Below are 20,242 nucleotides of genomic sequence, written 5' to 3'. Positions count from 1 at the left end.
CCTCTAGTTATCCAAAATTCTAAAATAGCATGGTCGCTACCTCCTAGGGTCCCAGCCACTTTTGCCTCCTCAACCATTTCCTCCCTGTTTATAAGGATTAGATCCAAGGTAGCAGTTCCCCTTGTTTTCTCCCCTACCTTTTGGAAGATAAAGTTGTCAGCAAGAGAGGATAAGAATTTCCTTGACCTGTTCGTTTTGCCTGAGAGAGATTCCCAACAAATGTACAGCTATGTCATATTTTTTGGAGAACTTGGCCGTTTGATGCATAAAAAGTTCATCCATATCTTCAGCTTGCACAGGCGGCCTGTATTAAATGCCTACAATGGTGTCCTTTGCATTGTTCTGTCCTTGTATTCTTACCCAAACAGTTTCCACAGAACCCCCAGTCTCTGAAGGTTCAATCTCTGTGCAGATATACGCGTTTCTAATATACAATGCAACACCTCCTTCTCGTTTATCAAGTCTGTTTCTTTCAAATAAGTTGCATCCTTCTAGCCTTGTATTCCAATCATGTGTATCGTCCCACCAAGTTTCAGTGATTACAATGACATCATTTTTCTTTTCCTGTGTTAGTAGTTCCAGTTCTCCTTGTTTGTTGCCCATGCTTTGTGCATTAGTATAGAAACATTTTAGTTTGTGATTGGTTTCTCTTTCTCCAATATTTTTATTTAGATTCTTTTGTCTTTGTTCTTCCTTTCCACTTCTAATAGCAGAGTTCTCAATAGCATTTGCCAGGTGTATGGCTTTTTCTTGCCTTTTGCTTACCTTCCCACATTGTTCTAGTTTAAAGCTCTCCTGATGAGTGTAGCAAGGCGACTTCCAAATACATGTTTTCCAGTCTTTGTAAGGTGCACCCCATCTCTAGCAAGTAGTCCGTCATGTAGGTAATTCACTCCGTGATCCAGAAATCCAAATCCTTGCTGACTGCACCATCGACATAGCCAGTTATTCACCTGCAGAATCTTATTCCACCTCCTTGTTCCATGGCCATCTACTGGGAGGATGGAAGAGAAGACCACCTGCACTCCCAGTTCTTTCACTTTCTTGCCTAAGTTTTCAAAGTCACTGCAGATGGTTTCCAGGCCGTTTCTTGCTGTGTCATTTGTTCCCACATGCATTAGCAGGAATGGGTAGTCATCTGTAGGTCTGAAGAGTCCTGATATCCTGTCAGCCACATCTTTAATTTTTGCACCTGGAAGACAGCACATTTCTCTTGCGGTTATATCCGGTCTGCAGATAGCAGCCTCTGTTCCTCTCAACAGGGAATCCCCCATGACCACCACTCTCCGTTTCTTCTTCACAACATTTTTCTTTCTCCATCCAGGAGGATTCTGAAGGCGTACAAGGTTGCTGTTTGTGGGCAAAGTCTTATCCTGATGTATTTCTTCATCGTTCTCCTGCGTGAGAGCCTGGTACTGGTTCCTGAGCAGTATGGGTGCTGACTGCCTCCCGATCCTCCTGCTTCTCTGGGTCACATGCTTCCATTCCTCTGTTTCTTCAGGTGCACTTCAAATTTCTTCTCTTTCTGTAACATGAAGAGATAATTCTGCTCTGTCTAAGAACTCTTCACCTTCCTTAATGATCTTCAACCTAGCTAACCTCTCTTCGAGATTTTGCAACTTTTCCACCAACAGGGACACAAGCTTGCATTTGTGGCATGTGAAGTTTGGCTTTTCCACTGGTAAGTATGTGAACATGTAGCAAGAAATGCAGCTCACCAAATGGCTCCTGGCCTCTTCCATATTGTTATAGTTATAGAGATTTCAAAATGATGAAAAATGAGCTAAAATTCGTGTGCCGATAGGCGCACGGTTTACCGATTTCCTCTTTTCAGCTGCAACAGCCAAAATCCAGTGATCGTTGAGCTCGCGGAGACTCTTCACTTATCCCAGAAGGCACTGGGAATATGCAAATGATCTCCTCAGAACTCTTCCCCTGGTTTATACAATTATTTAAGAAGCTGATAGAACACTTGGGATTTACAGCCAGCAGGAAGAGTCAGATTAAATCACATGCACCATTATGAAAAATTCGGCAGAAAAAAACAGCAACGAATACCACAAGTAAAAAAATGACAAAAAAAACTCCACACAAATGAATTTAAACTAAAAACATAGGAACTGGGGTGCAGAAAAATAGAAGTAGAAGCTCTAGACTGATGAGTCAAAATGTAAAACATTTGGCTGTAACATTAGGCACTTGGTTTACTGAAGGGCAGAAGAGCAGTACAATAATAAATGTCTGCAAATAACAGTGAGGCACTATGGAGGTTCCTTGCAAGTTTTTGGTTGCATTTCAGCAAATGGAGATGGTTATTTGGTCAAGGTTATTACTGTTCTCCATGCTGAAAAATACAGGATAATATCCCACGAAGGACAACATCAGTAAGGAATTTCTTTGCTATCCCTGTGTTTGCGTGGGTTTCCTTTGGGTAGTTTGGTTTCCTCCCATACTCCAAAGACATACTGATAGGGAATTTAGATTGTGAGCAACAATGCGGACAGTGATGATGTCTGTAGAGAGCGCTGTGGAATAAGATGGTGCTAAATAAGCAAAGTATAATAAACAGGCATTCATCAGGGAGGCGTCTGATGGGCTCCAGATTTATTCTGCAGCAGGGCAATAAGCCCAATCATACAACCAATGTCATTAAGAAGTATCTTTAGAGTACAGAAGAACAAGATATTCTAGAAGTGATGATATGAACCCCACAGAGCCCTGTTTTCAACATCATTGAAGTTGTCTGGGATTGCATTACGTTTTGAAGGCAAACTGTGATCACACCAAATATTGGTTTGATTTAGATATCTCTTCTGTTCATTCAGTTTCCATTTTGTTGATTGATATAAATACATTTTTGACACTTCTATGTTTGAAAGCATTCTTATTTTGCCATATTTTTTTCCGGATCAGCCTAAAATGTTTGCACAGTACTGTAAACAATGCATGGTATTACCGTTACTTTTTCTTCTTGTTCTTCTGCTTTTTGCACATCATCTTCCCATTGCTGAAATAAAGTCTTAAATTGTTGAGAATACTCATCATTCATCTTCTGCCTGTAATAAAACATCAGTTTTAAATTTTACTTGATACTGCAGTAATTTTTAGTAGCTAGTAAAAATCTATATATATAAAATTGAATGTATGTGTGTGTGTATCACCAACCAATCACCAAGCATCTTTCATTTCACCAGAGCTGTTAAAAAGAAGCTGAGCTGTGATTGGTTGCTATGAGTAACAGTTTTCTTTGCAACCAATCACTAACTATCTTTCATTTCACCAGAGCTGTTTAAAAGAAGCTGAGCTGTGGTTGGTTGCTATGAGCAACAGTTTTCCCACTCGACAACACCTCAGCAGACACTAACATGGTGGGAGAAATCTAACATCCCTGGAAACATAAGCTCCCAGCCATTTTCTGCCCCCCAGAGAGGAGCAGAGAGCACATGACAAATGAATCACCCCTCCCGTGCCCATATACCCATGACACATCCTCTATCCCATAGGCACATCTCCCCTCTTAGGGTGTGTGCACACGCTGCGGATTCTGCTGCGGATCCGAAGCGAATTTGGTGCTGCGGTTTACAGTACCATTATAATCAATGGAAAATGAAATCCGCAGTGCACACGGTGCGGAATTTTCCACGCGGATTTGCTGTAGTTTCAAAACTGCAGCATGTCAATTCTTTGTGCGGATTCCGCTGCAGTTTGGCACCTGCTCCATGGCAGGTGCCAAACCGCAGGGGAAACCTGCAGGCTAAACCGTAGAAAATCTGCAGATAAACTGCAGTTCTTTTGACCTGTGGTTTTACCTGCGGATTCAGACAAATCCGCGAGGAAAATTCCGCAGCAGAATCCGAAACGTGTGCACACACCCTTAAAGAGATCATAGTAACATAGTTTTGAAGGCTGAAGGAAGACCTTATGTCCATCTAGTTGAGCTTATTTTTAGTGCAGCTGTTCTGCATTGTTGATCCTGGGGAAGGCAAAAAACCCACAGAGCAGAAGCCAATTTTCTCCATAGGGAAAAAAATTCCTTCCCCTAAGCTGGGTCAACCATCTACCTATAATATTATGTTATTCGTAACCTTCTATACTGTTACTCACAAGAAAAGCATCCATTCCTTTCTTAAATTAATTTAGTGTGTTGGCCATCACCACTTCCTCAGAAAAAGAGAAATTCCAGAGCCTCACTACTCTTACAATGAAGAACCCTCTTTTATGCTGGTGCAGAAATTGTCTTTCCTCCAATTGTCTCCGGTATGGAAGTCAGGGCAAATCCCTCAGCGCTCTGATTCTGACCCCAGGCCTCTCAACAGGATCATTGGTATGGAAGTCAGGGAAAATCCATCCAGTGCTTTGGTTTTGACCCCAGGACTCTCTTAAAGGGATCCCTGGTATGGAATTAGGATCGTTCCACTAAGCGCTGTGGTTCTGACCCCAAGGTCTCTTAAAGGGATCATTGGTATGGAAGTTAGGGCAATTCCACTAAGCGCTCTGGTTCTGACCCCAGCCCTCTCTTAAAGGGATCCCCAGTATGGAAGTTAGGGCAATTCCACTAAGCACTCTGGTTCTGACCCCAGGCCCCTCTTAAAGGGATCCCCGGTAAGGAAGTGACGGCAAATCCACTCTGCACTTTGTTACTGACCCCAGGCCTCTCTTAAAGGGATCATTCATATGGAAGTCAGGGCAAATCCATCTAGCATTTTGGCTCTGACGCCAGGCCTCTCTTAAAGGGATAATTGGTATGGAAGTCAGGGCAAATCCATCCAGCACTTTGGTTTTAACCCCAGGCCTCTCTTAAGGGGATCCCCGATATGGAAGTTAAGACCGTTCCACTCAGCGCTGTGGTTCTGATCCCAGGGCCTCTTAAAGGGATCATTGGTATGGAAGTTAGGGTAATTCCACTAAGCGATCTGGTTCTGACCCCAGGCCTCTCTTAAAGGGATCCCTGGTATGGAAGTTAGGGCAATTCCACTCTGCGCTCTGATTCTGACCCCAGGCCCCTCTTAAAGGGATCACCGTTATGGAAGTGAGGGCAAATCCACTCTGCACTTTGGTACTGACCCCAGGCCTCTCTTAAAGGGATCTCTGGTATGGAAGTTAGGGTAAATCCCTCAGCGCTCTGATTCTCACCCCAGGCTTCTATTAAAGGGATCATTGGTATGGAAGTCAGGGCAAATCTACTCAGTGCTCTGGTTCTGACACCAGGCATCTCTTAAAAGGATCCCCAGTATGGAAGTTAGGGCCATTCCACTCAGCGCTCTTGTTCTGACCCCAGGCTGACGGGATGATGTGGGATATTAGGGATAGCAGTCCGGTGGCTCTGGCCGACGGGATGATGTGGGATATTAGGAGTAGTAGTCCAGTGGCTCTGGCTGACGGGATAATGTGGGATATTAGGGGTAGTAGTCCGGTGGCTCTGGCTCACAGGACAATGTGGAATATTAGGGGTAGGTGTCCGGTAGCTATGGCTGACGGTATGATGTGGGATATTATAGTGAATGCGGCTATGTGGAGTGGTCGGGGCTATACACACAGCTATATATATATATATATATATACACACTCACTGGCCACTTTATTAGGTACACCATGCTAATAACGGGTTGGACCCCCTTTTGCCTTCAGAACTGCCTCAATTCTTCGTGGCAGAGATTCAACAAGGTGCTGGAAGCATTCCTCAGAGATTTTGGACCATATTGACATGATGGCATCACACAGTTGGCGCAGATTTGTCGGCTGCACATCCCTGATGCGAATCTCCCGTTCCACCACATCCCAAAGATGCTCTATTGGATTGAGATCTGGTGACTGAGGAGGCCATTTGAGTACAGTGAACTCATTGTCATGTTCAAGAAACCAATCTGAGATGATTCGAGCTTTATGACATGGCGCATTATCCTGCTGAAAGTAGCCATCAGATGTTGGGTACATTGTGGTCATAAAGGGATGGACATGGTCAGCAACAATACTCAGGTAGGCTGTGGCGTTGCAACGATGCTCAATTGGTACCAAGGGGCCCAAAGAGTGCCAAGAAAAAATTCCCCACACCATGACACCACCACCATCAGCCTGAACCGTTGATACAAGGCAGGATGGATCCATGCTTTCATGTTGTTTACGCCAAATTCTGACCCTACCATCCGAATGTCGCAGCAGAAATCGAGACTCATCAGACCAGGCAACGTTTTTCCAATCTTCTACTGTCCAATTTCGATGAGCTTGTGCAAATTGTAGCCTCAGTTTCCTGTTCTTAGCTGAGAGGAGTGGAACCCGGTGTGGTCTTCTGCTGCTGTAGCCCATCTGCCTCAAAGTTCGACGCACTGTGCGTTCAGAGATGCTCTTCTGCCTACCTTGGTTGTAACGGGTGGCAATTTGAGTCACTGTTGCCTTTCTATCAGCTCGAACCAGTCTGCCCATTCTCCTCTGACCTCTGGCATCAACAAGGCATTTCCGGCCACAGAACTGCCGCTCACTGGATTTTTTTTCTTTTTCGGACCATTCTCTGTAAACCCTAGAGATGGTTGTGCGTGAAAATCCCAGTAGATCAGCAGTTTCTGAAATACTCAGACCAGCCCTTCTGGCACCAACAATCATGCCACGTTCAAAGGCACTCAAATCACCTTTCTTCCCCATACTGATGCTCGGTTTGAACTGCAGGAGATTGTCTTGACCATGTCTACATGCTTAAATGCACTGAGTTGCCGCCATGTGATTGGCTGATTAGAAATTAAGTCTTAACACACAGTTGGACAGGTGTACCTAATAAAGTGGCCAGTGAGTGTATATAATCATTATAATCTGTTATAACTAACCGTAGTTAGCTACTATGCCCGGGCAGTTCCGGGCTCTTCAGCTAGTGTATTTATATTAGGCTGCATAAAGGATATTAATCCTTTACTTCCCAGTAATATTACATTGCTTTAACCCCTTTACTCCCAAGGGTGGTTTGCATGTTAATGCCCAGGCCAATTTTTACAATTCTTATCACTGTCCCTTTATGAGGTAATAACTCTGGAACGCTTCCATGGATACTGGTGATTCTGACATTGTTTTCTTGTGACATATTGTACTTCATGCTAGTGGTAAAATTTCATTCATATAACTTGCGTTTATTTGTGAAAAAAATGGAAATTTGGCGAAAATTTTGAAAATTTCGCAATTTTCCAACTTTGAATTTTTATGCTCTTAAATCACAGAGATATGGCACTCAAAAAACTTAATAAGTAACATTTCCCACATGTTTACTTTACATCAGCACAATTTGGGAACCAAGATTTTTTTGTTAGGAAGTTATAAGGGTTAAAAGTTGACCAGCGATTTCTCATTTTTACAACACCATTTTATTTTTAGGGACCACATCACATTTGAAGTCACTTTGAGGGGTCTATATGATAGAAAATACCCAAAAGTGACGCCATTCTAAAAACTGCACCCCTCAAGGTGCTCAAAACCACATTAAAGAAGCTTATTAACCCTTCAGGTGCTTCACAGAAATTTTTTGAATGTTTAAAAAAAATGAACATTTAACTTTTTTTCACAAAAAAATTACTTCAGGTTCAATTTTTTTATTTTACCAAGGGTAACAGGAGAAATTAGACTGGAAAAGTTATTGTGCAATTTGTCCTGAGTGCGCCGATACCCGATATGTGGGGGGGAACCACTGTATAGCGGGTTTTTATATTTGGCAGCTGTCGCACGCTAAAAGACGCTTTTTATTGTAAAAATAGTTTATGCATCACCACATTTTGAGAGCTATAATTTTTCCATATTTTGACCCACCGAGTCATGTGAGGTCTTATTTTTTGCGGGCCGAGTTGACATATTTATTGGTACTATTTTCGGGCATGTGCCTTTTTTTGATCGCTTTTTATTCCGATTTTTGGGACGCAGAATGAACAAAAACCAGCGTTTCATGAATTTCTTTTGGGGGGTGCATTTACACCATTCCTCGTGCGGTAAAATTGATAAAGCGGTTTTATTCTTCGGGTCAGTACGGTTACAGCGATACCTCATTTATGTAGTTTTTTTTATGTTTTGGTGCTTTTATGCAATGAAAACTATTTTATATAAAAAATAATTATTTTTGCATCGCTTTATTCTGCGAGGTATAACTTTTTTTATTTTTTCGCTGACAACGTTGTGTGGCGGCTCGTTTTTTGCGGGACAAGATGACGTTTTCAGCGGTACCATGGGTATTTATATCCGTCTTTTTGATTGCGCGTTATTGCACTTTTTATTCGGCGGTATGATGATAAAGCATTATTTTTTGCTTCATTTTTTATTTTTTAAGGGGTTCAATAAAGGGGTTAACTAGTGGGACAGTTTTATAGGGCAGGTCGTTACGGACTCGGCAATACCAAATATGTGTACTTTTATTGTTTGTTTGTTTTCAAAAAATGAATTTATTAGGGAATTTTTTATTTTTTTAATTTATTTATCGATTTTTTATAAATTATTTTTACACTTTTTTTTTTTCTTTATTACATTGTTCCAGGGGGGACATCACTGTCATGTGACAGATAGCCGATCTGTCACATCACAGATCGCTGTGACAGATCAGCGATCTGTCACAGGCAGTGCAGAAGGCTTCCTCATGCCGGCTCCCTTCAGGCCCCCGAAGGTCCCCGCCGCCATATTGAATCTGGGGACCTGCAGGGAAGGAGACCCCCGCAGCAGCGCTGCACATCGCGCTGCTGCAGAGGGCTCCAGGAAGCACGGAGGGAGCCCCCTCCTTGCGCGCTTCTCTCCTATGCCACCGGTACACTGCGATCATGTTTGATCGCAGTATGCCGGGGGTTAATGTGTCGGGGGCGGTCCATGACCGCCCCTGACACATGGTGCCGGGTGTCAGCTGTGATAATCAGCTGACACCCAGCCGCGATCAGCTGCGCTCCCCCCCAGGAGCGCCGCTGATCTTGCTAGACCAGGGTTCCCCAACTCCAGTCCTCAAGGCCCACCATCAGGTCATGTTTTCAGGATTTCCTTAGTATTGCACAGGTGATAATTGCATCACCTGTACAATACAAGGGAAATCCTGAAAACATGACCTGTTGGTGGACCTTGTGGACTGGAGTTGGGGAACCCTGAGCTAGATGTACTATTCCGTCCTTGGGACTTAGGTCCCAGGTCACATGGACGGAATAGTACATCTAATGTAGGAAAGGGGTTAAGATAGTCATTCCTGTTAATCACCATATTATTCCATCACAGTGTTGGCGTAGGAACAGGGGCACCGCTCAGCTAAAAGTCGGCATGCGGTGCTTTGCATTACTATAGTTTGGTTGGCTACCATCAAGCAGATGGACATTTCAAACTTTGCCTATGCCTATTTTTTTCTTCCATAGCACTAGTATCTGTCTGAAACGTTTTTAAAAAAAGGTTATAAAAACAGTACTATCCAGCTTGCATAGTAATTTACCTTTGATCTTGTTGTGTTCTCCAAACATTTTCAATCTTCTGATTACTGGTTTTTAAGGATGCCTTTGTATACATTTCCAACCTCTTACGTTTTGCTAGTAGAGCCTTGCTAATATCCGCTGTTTTTGAAAGAATGGTAAAAGTTAACAATTCTTATCTATGATAACAATCCCTTCAACTTATAGATATTTTCAGAATAGGTCATCATGGGTGCTGGTGGAGATCATCCTGTAAAGACCCCTGCCAATAACGAAAAGGACCAAAGGAGATAGATACAACTGATTAATCAAATTGTAAAGCCAGAATATTGCTGGTGATTGAAATAATAGTTTGAGACTGTGTGCCCACGTAAGCATTTTTTTCGTGTTTTTTCCATGCAAAAACGCTTAAAAAACGCATACATTAAGCATCCCATTCTTTTAATGCATTCCGCATTTTTTGTGCACATGATGCGTTTTTTTCCGCCCAAAAAAATCGCATCGTGGAAAAAATGCAGCATGTTCATTAATTTTGCGGAAAAAAACACATTTCAAACTATATTCAATGAGAATGTGGATGCTCCTGAAAAAAAAAAAAACAACAAAAACGCGAAAAATAAAAATGAGGATTTCCTGGGAAGGAATCAGGTTTTGCTCAGGAAATTTCTGCATACGTGGGCACATAGCCTGAATGTGCACAGTCAGTGTTGCTCATTGGTTAAGCACTGTTACTTTACAGCACTGGAGTCCTGGGTTCAAATTGCACCAAGGAAAATAAGAGAAACACAAATGGATGTACAAAGTCTACACCTCTGTTGAAAATAATCATACTAAGGCATCATTTCATAACTTTTTCCACCTTTAATGTCACCTTTAATCTGTACAATTCAACTGAAAAATAAACTGGAACTTCTGGTGGAAAAAAATAACTAAGGCTACTTTCACACTAGCGTTTTTGTCAAAAGTGCATGCAAACGCTGGTAAACTCTGCGTTATTTTGTAGCATTATTGTGCGCATAACAACAAAAAATCGCAGCGCTTTTATGCGTTTGTAAGTGTTTTTCATGCGTTTGCATTTTTTATGCGTAATAAACTGGAGAAAAAATCCTTGAAAAATTCTTGCAACACACTCCACCAATGGGACACCAGTGGGCGTGTCTATGGAAATTCTTTATATAGACCCTGTTTACACCTGAATTCTTCACATTTGCTTGCATTTGACTTGAGAAACATGGATCTGCGCTGGAAGAGCTTTTACTTTGACTTGGATCTGGACATGAGGACGGCTCAGGCTTATGCCGCTGCTTGCCATGAACAGAGGGAGAGAGAGAGGCAGTGAAGACGGCAGCGGCGTCGTATGTGGATACATCCCATTATGGAACTCCGGGAGAGCCGTGGAGCGTACCACACCCTCTACAGCGAGCTACAGGAAAACCCGGAGAAATTTACAGATTATACCCGGATGACCCAAGAAACCTTTCACTATTTGCTTGGTCGTGTAAAAGAAGTCATCCAGGGACAGGACACGCATCTCCGGCGTGCGATTACTCCTGAGGAACGGCTCCTGGTCACATTAAGGTACGTAGTTTTGCTAAACCAATGTCTGCTGAATTTTCTTGCTTTTGACATGTACTCTTCCAAGTCTGTCAGAATTACAGTTCTGCCATGTTGGTAACTACAAGCTGCGTTAATTTTTGGATGGCATGTATTGAACCAAAGGCTGCAGAATTTTTTTTTTTTTTAATGTAACGTGTGTAAAAAAATTACATAAACACAAATATTAATTTTTGTTGTTTTCTTTCTGTCACAGATTCCTGGCTACTGGAGAGACCCTCTCCTCACTGCACTTCCAGTACCGGATTGGAATCTCCACGTTGTCTGGAATTGTAGCGGACACCTGCCGGGCTCTCTGGAACGTTCTTTATCCCGAATTCATGCCCATGCCAACCGCAGAAAAGTGGTTGGACATCGCTGAAAGATTCTGGACTGTATGCAATTTCCCTAACTGTTTGGGAGCGGTGGATGGGAAACACATCAGGATTATCAAGCCCAAAGAACAGGCTCTAAGTTCTTTAACTACAAAAAGTACTTTTCTACTGTACTGTTGGCCATTGCGGATGCAGACTATACGTTTATTGCAGTGGACATTGGGGCATTTTGCCGTGGTAATGACTCCCTGGCTTTTAAGACATCAGACATGGGCAGGAGGTTGTATGGCAACAACTTCAATTTCCCCATGCCACGGCCTCTTCCCAACACCGAAGGTCCACCACAGCCATTTGTAATAGTTGGTGATGAAGCGTTCCAGATGTGCCAACACCTCCTCAAACCCTACTCCAGCCGGGACTTGAACCTACAAAAAAGAATTTTCAATTACAGGCTGACCAGGGCCAGGAGAACAGTAGAGTGTGCCTTCGGTACACTTGTATCTAGATGACGCATTCTTGGCACAGCTATTAATCTGAAACTGGAAACAGTGGATGAGGTGGTCAAGGCCTGTGTTGTTCTACATAACTTTGTACTTTCTCGAGAGCACCCAAACTTTGATCTTGATGATGTTGATCCTAATCCATTGCCTGAATTTACACAGCACCCTCTCAGGTCATCTGTTGAAGTTGGCCAAATGAGGGACCAATTTGCGGCATACTTCAACTCAGATGTAGGACGGGTGGAATGGCAAGAGCAAATGGTTTAAAAAATTTGTCTTTCATGTTGTTTGTAGGTTAATAAAAAAAAAACGTTTTGATACCTGTACTGAGTGCATTCTCCGTTTTTACACTCCCAATACCATTACCAAGTAGCCATGTGTATCTGTGAATTTATGATGCTGTGTTTTGTGCATCATGAATTCACTAATACTCCTGAATTGGTGACTATATAGATTATGTGGTTATTTACAAGGCATATCTATAGTTCCTTGCATTTTTTAAATGAGAATAATAGATATACCTTGCACTCAACACCATCCTCTATAGCAAGAGTTTTAAAACTTTTCTCCTAATGTCAACCAACATATCATGTTTACATTTTTTTAACTCCAATGTAATTACTAAAAACATGCTAAGTTGGTTTGGTTTGAACACTGTAGTTAGGGAAACCAACTCTATTCAGTTTGCAATACACCAGATATCTCGATTACCGACGTTTCTTGTGTCAGTCTTGGAGATATGTTTTGTCAACGAAACCAATCTACTTCTTCACCAACTCTACAAGGTTCAACAACAGATCATGTTGTAATGAAATCCATAGTTGCAAAAAAATTTTCAAACAGAGGATTCCATACAACATGATCTTTTGTTGGACCTTGAGGACTGGAGTTGGGGAACCCTGCTGGATGCAGTCTGTGCAATATTCCTAGAATGTAGAGACTGTTCTGGAAAAGGAAAGTCATGTAGATTTGGTTTGTTGACAACACATATCTCCAAGACTGACACAAGAAACAAGTGTCATACAATAATCAGTAATGGAGATATATGTTTTTGCTAAAACCCTAAGTGTATGGCGCAGTGTGTGTAGTCGGCGATAGACACAGTAAACCAATACCAATTTTTTGAAAGCACAATTGCATATTTATTTTGAAACCAAAAAGAAACCAGTAAAATGTTATTATGAAAGACGTTTGGGGGAAGATTGGGATACTTTGGGTGTGTGGAGAGACGAGGAACGACTGGAGGTAGAGGAAGGGGTTCTAGGAGAAGGGGTGACAAACGTACTCTAGGAAGGGAGCTCTGGAATGGACATTGAGGCAGGTTGAGACACCTTAGGAGGAGACAGTGGATGGACAAAGTTTTTTTTTTTTCTTCTTCTTTTTTGGCACAGGCATATCCTGCCCCGACCTACTTGCAGCCAGTGACCGCCTTTCTTTTGTAGACCGCCTGGTGACTGTGGAGTGTGGCGTTTCCCTGTAAAATAGGGAATGCGGATCACCCCTTAGCTGCTCTGTGGTGGCGGTGCTGCTCAAAGTGGCAGTGGCGGTGCTACTAGAAGGGGAGCATGTTGGGTCGGTGCTACGTGAAGGAGGCTGTGTATCACGTATCTCAGCCAAAGTTCTTGGGGGACTATGAGGAGGAGAATTGGTGGCGGTGCTCTGAAGATGAGGAGTGGTGGCGGTGCTCCTTTGAAGAGGAGTGCTGGTGGTGCTCCTTTGATGAGGATTGATGGTGGTGCTCCTTTGATGAGGATTGCTGGCGGTGCTCCTTTGATGAGGAGTGCTGGCGGTGCTCTGTTGCTGAGGAGTGCTGGTGGTGCTCTGCTGCTGAGGAGTGCTGGCGGTGCTCTGCTGCTGAGGAGTGCTGGCCGTGCTCTGTTGCTGAGGAGTGCTGGCGGTGCTCCGTTGCTGTTGACTGCTGGTGTCGGTGGCCCAAGCAGGTTCTGTGGTGGTTTGGCTCCAAGCTGGTGGTGCTGTGGCGGTGCTCCATACAGGAGCAGCGCTTGCCATAGTGGTGGTGGCGGAGGAGTGTCTAGCAGCACTCAGACTTGAGGTGGTGTAGTGATGTCCGGCTTCGCTGGGAATGCAGGTGGCCGTGCAGTGGTATGCAGCAGAAGTCGGTAGTGTGGTTAAGCAAGTCAGCGGTGGAACTGTTTGAAATGACACCACTGACTGCTGAACATACCGATTCTGCTGCATAGCCTGCAAGTAAGCAGTGTTGCAGGCCTGTAACACACTCAGCTGTTGCTCAGGACTAAGGTGTTCTGCCATGCCCTGTTCAATTTTACTGAAAAAATGGTGCGTTGGTCTGTTGAGGTCGGCCTCCAGACGGTCAAGGCGCTGGTCGACAGAGTGGAAGCGGTGTTCCATGTGGTTAAAACCACGCTCCATCAGGGAAAAAACGCTTTCCATTCTGGCGGCCAGCGCCTTGAGGCTGGCCTTAAAGGCCTCGCTCAAGTGCATGAACTCGGGCATGACATTCCTGTCCAAGGCCCTTTGCCGCTGGCGGGTAGTGCCCACATAACCAGTGACAGAGACATGGGACAGGGGAACACCTGATGGTCCAGCTTCCTGGTCACCAGCTGTCTTGTGTTGCTGACTTGCAAGATGCTTCCTGGCTGTCGGATGGCTGGGACGGGTCCAAGGTGGATCGGTGAAGAACCGCTCCCAGGACAGGGTCAGGTTGCAGGGTGCTGCTCCAAGTGCTGTGGAAAGAAAGGGAAAACATGAGTATCATGCATTTACAAGAAGCATCACCTGTGGAATAGAAAAGCACATAGTAATAACAAAACAAAAAAAAAAAAAAACTTACGCTCTGCTGGCAAGGACCGGTCTCAGGAAAGCCAACTCGCGATGGTAGCGGTACTTTCTTCTACGCCTTGCCGCAGAACCACTCCGAACCTGTCCCTCAGCACGAACATCAGTGTTGAAGCGGACCTTCATCGAGCGCCAAAGTGTGTGGATTTTTTGCACTGTTGGTAGAAAAAAAAAATTAAAAATGCACTACTTTAACGTCATTCTCACCACACACACCTGATTGAACTTTGAAAACAGTCACTGCTGCAATACCAATAAAATTCTAGCCACAATGCGTAACTGTTGAGACGGAGGACACTGCTATGTTTCCTGCTACAATATATGTATCAGCGAAAACAACAGTATCATCAGGAACAAGATTGAAAACATGATCAAGACAGCAGCTGAAAAATCAATCACAGTTCTCAACAAGGCATTGGTGTTTTTCATGCAAGAATATATCTTGCCAAAAAAACACCACCACCGTCAGGTCCAAAAAACAATGCAGCAGTTGAAGACACAAATCAATCACAGTTTTCAACAAGGCATTGGTGCTTTTCATGCAAGAATATATCTTGCCAAAAAAACACCACCACCGTCGGGTCCAAAAAACAATGCAGCAGTTGAAGACACAAATCAATCACAGTTTTCCACCAGGCATTGGTGTTGAATGCAAGAATATATCTTGCAAAAAACACATCAGCACCATCCGGTCCAAAAATAAATGCTGTATCACAGAGCATCTTTATACTTACTGAACGCCCTTTTTGAAGCTGCAGAGGCGCTGTCCCAGCCATCCATCATCGCTGCGGCCACCTCATTCCAGAGCTGCCGGGTCACCACTGTGTCTTTGTACTGCTGGTCACGGCTGTCCCACAACGGGATGCGCTCCTCAACGAGGTGGATGAGGTGCTCGTTGTCAATGTAGACTTCGTCATCCCGCTGTGGAACCTAGAAAAATAAATATAGAATGTTTAGAAGTATGGAAAAGATACAAAAAGAAACAGAAAAGAAGCAAAAGAAAGAAAGACAGAAAAAAAAAAAAAAAAATACATTGCGTCTCCTCGCCAAGACTTGACTACGCTGCTCCCGCTCAGAATCCTCAGAATGCTCCCGCTCACACCGTTCCCGCTCAGACCGCTGCCGCTCAGACCGCTCCCGCACTCCATCTTCACTGCCCGTGTCCAATGTCTGTAAAGAAAGAAAAAATTAAAACACATTTGTAGAGGAAGCTATACTTACCAAAAGGCAGCAAGATTCTCACCTCACGATCAGCTTTGGCCAGTTCTTGCCGAGATGGTGAATAGACCAATCCGGAAGAAGATATGCTGAAAAGAAAACAAAAAATACATTAGTACATAATAAATTGTACAGGACACGCAGACATTATTTTTAAGAATACTCACATTTTGGCTCCTGAAGCTTGAATCCACAGGTAGAAGGCTCTTGTAGAATGCTTGTCTGGTCTCTGTAAGGCTGTATGTAGAGTAATTGTCTGACCCTGAAGACACCTTCTTTTATGTACAGTCCTCCAAAGCAATGTTGCTTGTTTAGGTGGAGTTCTAGACAAGTGTCTAGACATTGTTTACTCAAATCGCGTGCGCGCAAAAGGCGCTGACGTGCGCGGTGCCAAGCGCTCGTCAGCGACCACATAGAATGTAATGCTATTTTTGTGCGCACACCGAGCGCACACGGGCGTGCGCAATTTTTTTTAACGATGCCGCCAGAAAAAAAAATGCAACATGTAGCGTACGGCGCGTCTGGGCGCACATCTGTAAAATGCGCAGCGCACGCTAATCACTGAAGAGCGCGTACATTCGCAAGACCCTGCGATCACCATGATAAAGATAGGGGGACATTGAGCATGCGCCCGATAGCGCACGATGCGCTGCGTGATCAAACGCTAGTGTGAAACCAGCCTTAAACAATGTAGTTGTATAAACAAACCCTTAAACTAATACTTTGTTGAAGTACCCTTTGAATTTATGACAGCATGGTACATCTAGAATTATAAATCTGTGTCCACTCTTCCTTGCAGTAGTGCTCCAAATGTGTCAGATTCTAAGGGCATCTCCTGTGTGAAGCCATGGATTCAGGTCTAGGCTCCGGCAGGGCCACTCCAAAACTTTGATCTTCTTCTGGCAAAGCCATTCATTTGTCAATTTGGAGGTATGCTAAGGCTGAAAGAAGGTGAAATTTCTATTCATCTTTTTAGCTGAGGCCTGAAAGTTTTGTTTTAAAATTGACGGATATTTGGAACTATTCACAATTTCATCTGTTATGAATGAGTCACCGAGGAGGAAAAACAAAAACAAGCTAAGCCACAGAAAACCAGAGAGGTTGGTAACTAAGCGGATTGCAGACCCCTGATCCTATCCACACAACTAGCAGTAGCCGTGGAGCGTACCTACGATGATCCTAGATGCCTCGTCACAGCCGGAGAACTAAATAAGCCTAAAGCAAGAAAAGGGTAAATCTAAACTGCCCCAGAGCAGACCCCAAAGCAATAGACAGCCCCCAAACATGTATTGACGGTGAGACAAGATGAAAACACAAACACAGATAGAAAAATAGGCAGAGCAAATGATGGGGCCCACACTAACTAGAAAGGACAGTAAAGGAAATATGCTGTCTGCAATCATGCACAAAACCCTGCCAAAAAATGTCCAACACTTTCTGATAACAAAAACCCTGAAGTCGCTAGACTTCAATTCCCTATATCAGCACTCTGGTATATTCTGAAGACAGAGCAAAAAGAGACCAATCTGATCAGGGACAAAAAACAAACCATAAACAGAGACATAAGAATGGAAATTCAGCACAGCCCCAGCAGGGGCTGGCTGACCACAAAAAGTGAGTAAACCAGACAACTGAGTAAACCAGACCAAATCTCATGTGAAAAAATAACAGAGTATACTTAGTTTGAGAAGGCAGGAAAAGAAATGGAAACCAGAACCTCAGGGCAGGAAAAAATAACCAGCACAAAATTAGGGAGTCGGCTGTCTTAAATCCAGTCAGAGACTCCTGATGTCCACTCACAGTCCTCCTCCTCAGGTGGTAGGTCTCTGCCATTTAGATCAGCTTCATTACCTACTGTCACCACTAGAGGGAGCCCGGATGGAGAACTCACGACTCCTCTGTCAACACAGCCAGCTCCACCACCCTCACCAGAAGCCAGAGGTAAACCAGAAAATGAGTTCACAACATTCATCCATCTTGACTAATTCCCCAGTACCAGCTGCTGAAAAACAGCTAAAAGCATACTGCTGCCTACACCATGCTTCATTGTGTGCATGGTGTTCTTTTAGTGATTTATAGTGTTAGCTTTACACCAACCATACCTTTTGGAATTATAGCCAAAAAGTTCATCCTTGGTCTTATCAGACCATAACTCATTTTCCCACATGCTTTTGGCAGACTTTATGTAAGTTTTTTCAAAGCATAGCCAGTCTTGGATGTTTTTAATTTGTAAGAAAAAGCTTCCTTCTTGCTGCCCTATCACACAGGCCATACATATGATGAATATGGGAGATTGTTGTCTCATGTATTAGACAACCAGTACTTGCCAGAAATCCCTGCAGCTTCTTTAAAGTTGCTGTAGGCCACTTAGGAGCCTCCCATACCAATTTTCTTCTTGGCTTTTCATCAATTTTTGAGGGATGTCTAGTTCCAGATAGCCACTTCTTGATGAATGTCTACTTAGTGTTCCATGGTAAATCTAATGCTGTGGATTTTTTTGTACCCATCTCCTGACTGATAACTTTCAGCAATGAGATCCCTGCTATAAGCTATTTACGGACCATTGCTTTTTTTTAAAAAAAAAAAATGTGACTACGAAGATGTCAGACAGATTCTACTAAAACATTAAAGCTTTATAATGGGAATCACTTTAAATAATTATCTTTGTACTGACAACTATTTAACAGGAGTTTAAATGTGATTGGCTAATTTTGAACCCAACACCATTCCCAATTATAAGGTGTTCACAATTATGCACACCATAATAATAATAATAATAATACATTATTTTAGTTTTGTTATTTTTATTGTCCCCCTCAAAATTATTTCAGTTTGTTACTCAATGGATTTGTACAAATTATGGTTGACATTACAGGTAGAAAAAGTACTGAAATGATTCTTCTTAGTATGATTTTTTAAATGACAAAAACCTGACAATTTAACAGGGGTAAGTAGAATTTTTATATTCACGATAGAAATATGTTCTCCTTGTGTTCTTGTGAGATTTTCTCTTGGTACTTTGTCTTTGGAGAGTGGAAAGAAAACATACTGTTTGGAAATTTATATTGTGAGCCCCAATGGGAACAGAGATGATAAAGTCTGTAAAGCACCATGGAATATGTTGGTGCTATATAAGCAAGCCTAATAAATTAGTAAACAATGATGCCACAATTAGAAGCATACTGAAAAGTATAACTTCGCTAGGAGTGGATAAAAAGCATGTTCAAGTTAAAAAGAATGTCAGCTTAAATTAGGATGGCAAAATTGATCTTTAAATAAGAAAAGCACTGTAGCCTTGCAGCACTGGGTTCACATCCTACCAAGGACAACATCTGCAGGGAGTTTGTGTGGGGTTTCTCCAGGTTCTGTATTTTAATCCTACACTCCAAAGTATACTGATAGAGAATTTAGATTGTGAGCACTGGTGGGGACAGAGATGATAATTTCTGTGGAATTAATCTCACTAGATAAGTGGGTAAAATAAATAAAACCAACCACCACTAAAGCTAGGACTAATGAGACTTCAGTGGAAGTGTTTGACAAAAAATAAAACTGAATTCCCAAAAATATCTTTTACAATCGATCAAGTATAGTCGTGAAGGAATGTGTATTGCAGCTCATATGCCGCAGTGGGATCTGTGAAACCTACAGTCATTAACCCCTTTCTAACATTTGTCGTAATAATACGTCCCTGTGCCCTGGGCCTATCTGACCAGGGACGTATTATTATGACATCGCGATCACCAGCGCACACAGGCTGTGCGTGGGTGATCGCCGCCGGGTGTCAGCTGATTCTGACAGCTGACACCCGACACTTCTACCCCCTAAATGCTGCAATCGAACAAGATTGCAGCATTCCAGAAACTGGCAGAGGGCTGGCAGCCCCTCTGCCTTTGGATCGGAGACCCCGCTGCATGATGCAGGGTCCCCGATCTTTGCCATGGTGACCCAATGTCGTCATGACAACTTCCGGGTCACCAGAGCTAGAAAACTTGCTGATCATGCCCAATGCATGATAAGCAAGTTTCTGTCAATGCAGAACTGACAGTTTATACAGCATGGGGATGCTGCTACAAGCGATCAGCCTGCAAAAAATGATGTCCCATATTCAGACAAAGTAAAAAAGTTAACTTTTTTTAAAATAATTGTATAAATATAAAAGAAAAACAAAAATAATTATAAATCAAAACATTGTATCTATAAGTATTTGAATGAAAAAAATATAAACTATAAAAATACACACTTGGTATAGCTGCGTCTGCAACGACTCGACCTATAAAACTGTACCACAGATAATCCCTTTAGTGAATACTAGTGATGGGCGAGCACTAAAATGCTCGGGTGCTCATTTTTCGGGTCGAGCAAATTGGAATGCTCGGGT

General features: G+C 42.9%; 1 protein-coding gene across 3 annotated transcripts in view; it reads right to left on the bottom strand.

Annotated features, from left to right (window-relative positions):
• Positions 1 to 20,242, bottom strand: part of SYCP3 (synaptonemal complex protein 3) — a 187,870-nt gene that overhangs the window by 80,191 nt on the left and 87,437 nt on the right. For all 3 annotated transcript variants that reach the window (XM_073545008.1, XM_073545010.1, XM_073545009.1), the window contains exons 5-6: positions 9,422 to 9,539; positions 2,957 to 3,056 (exon numbers count right to left, since the gene is read on the bottom strand). In XM_073545008.1, coding sequence (XP_073401109.1) covers positions 2,957 to 3,056; positions 9,422 to 9,539 — 218 coding nt within the window. The remainder of the gene's footprint in view (positions 1 to 2,956; positions 3,057 to 9,421; positions 9,540 to 20,242) is intronic.

This window comes from Dendrobates tinctorius, unplaced genomic scaffold, assembly GCF_039654945.1.
Source record: "Dendrobates tinctorius isolate UK_male_01 unplaced genomic scaffold, ASM3965494v1 ptg000139l, whole genome shotgun sequence".
NCBI classification, from domain to species: Eukaryota; Metazoa; Chordata; class Amphibia; order Anura; family Dendrobatidae; genus Dendrobates; species Dendrobates tinctorius.
The sequence above is the reverse complement of the archived record's forward strand: the minus strand, read 5'-3'. Positions and strand labels throughout refer to the sequence as shown.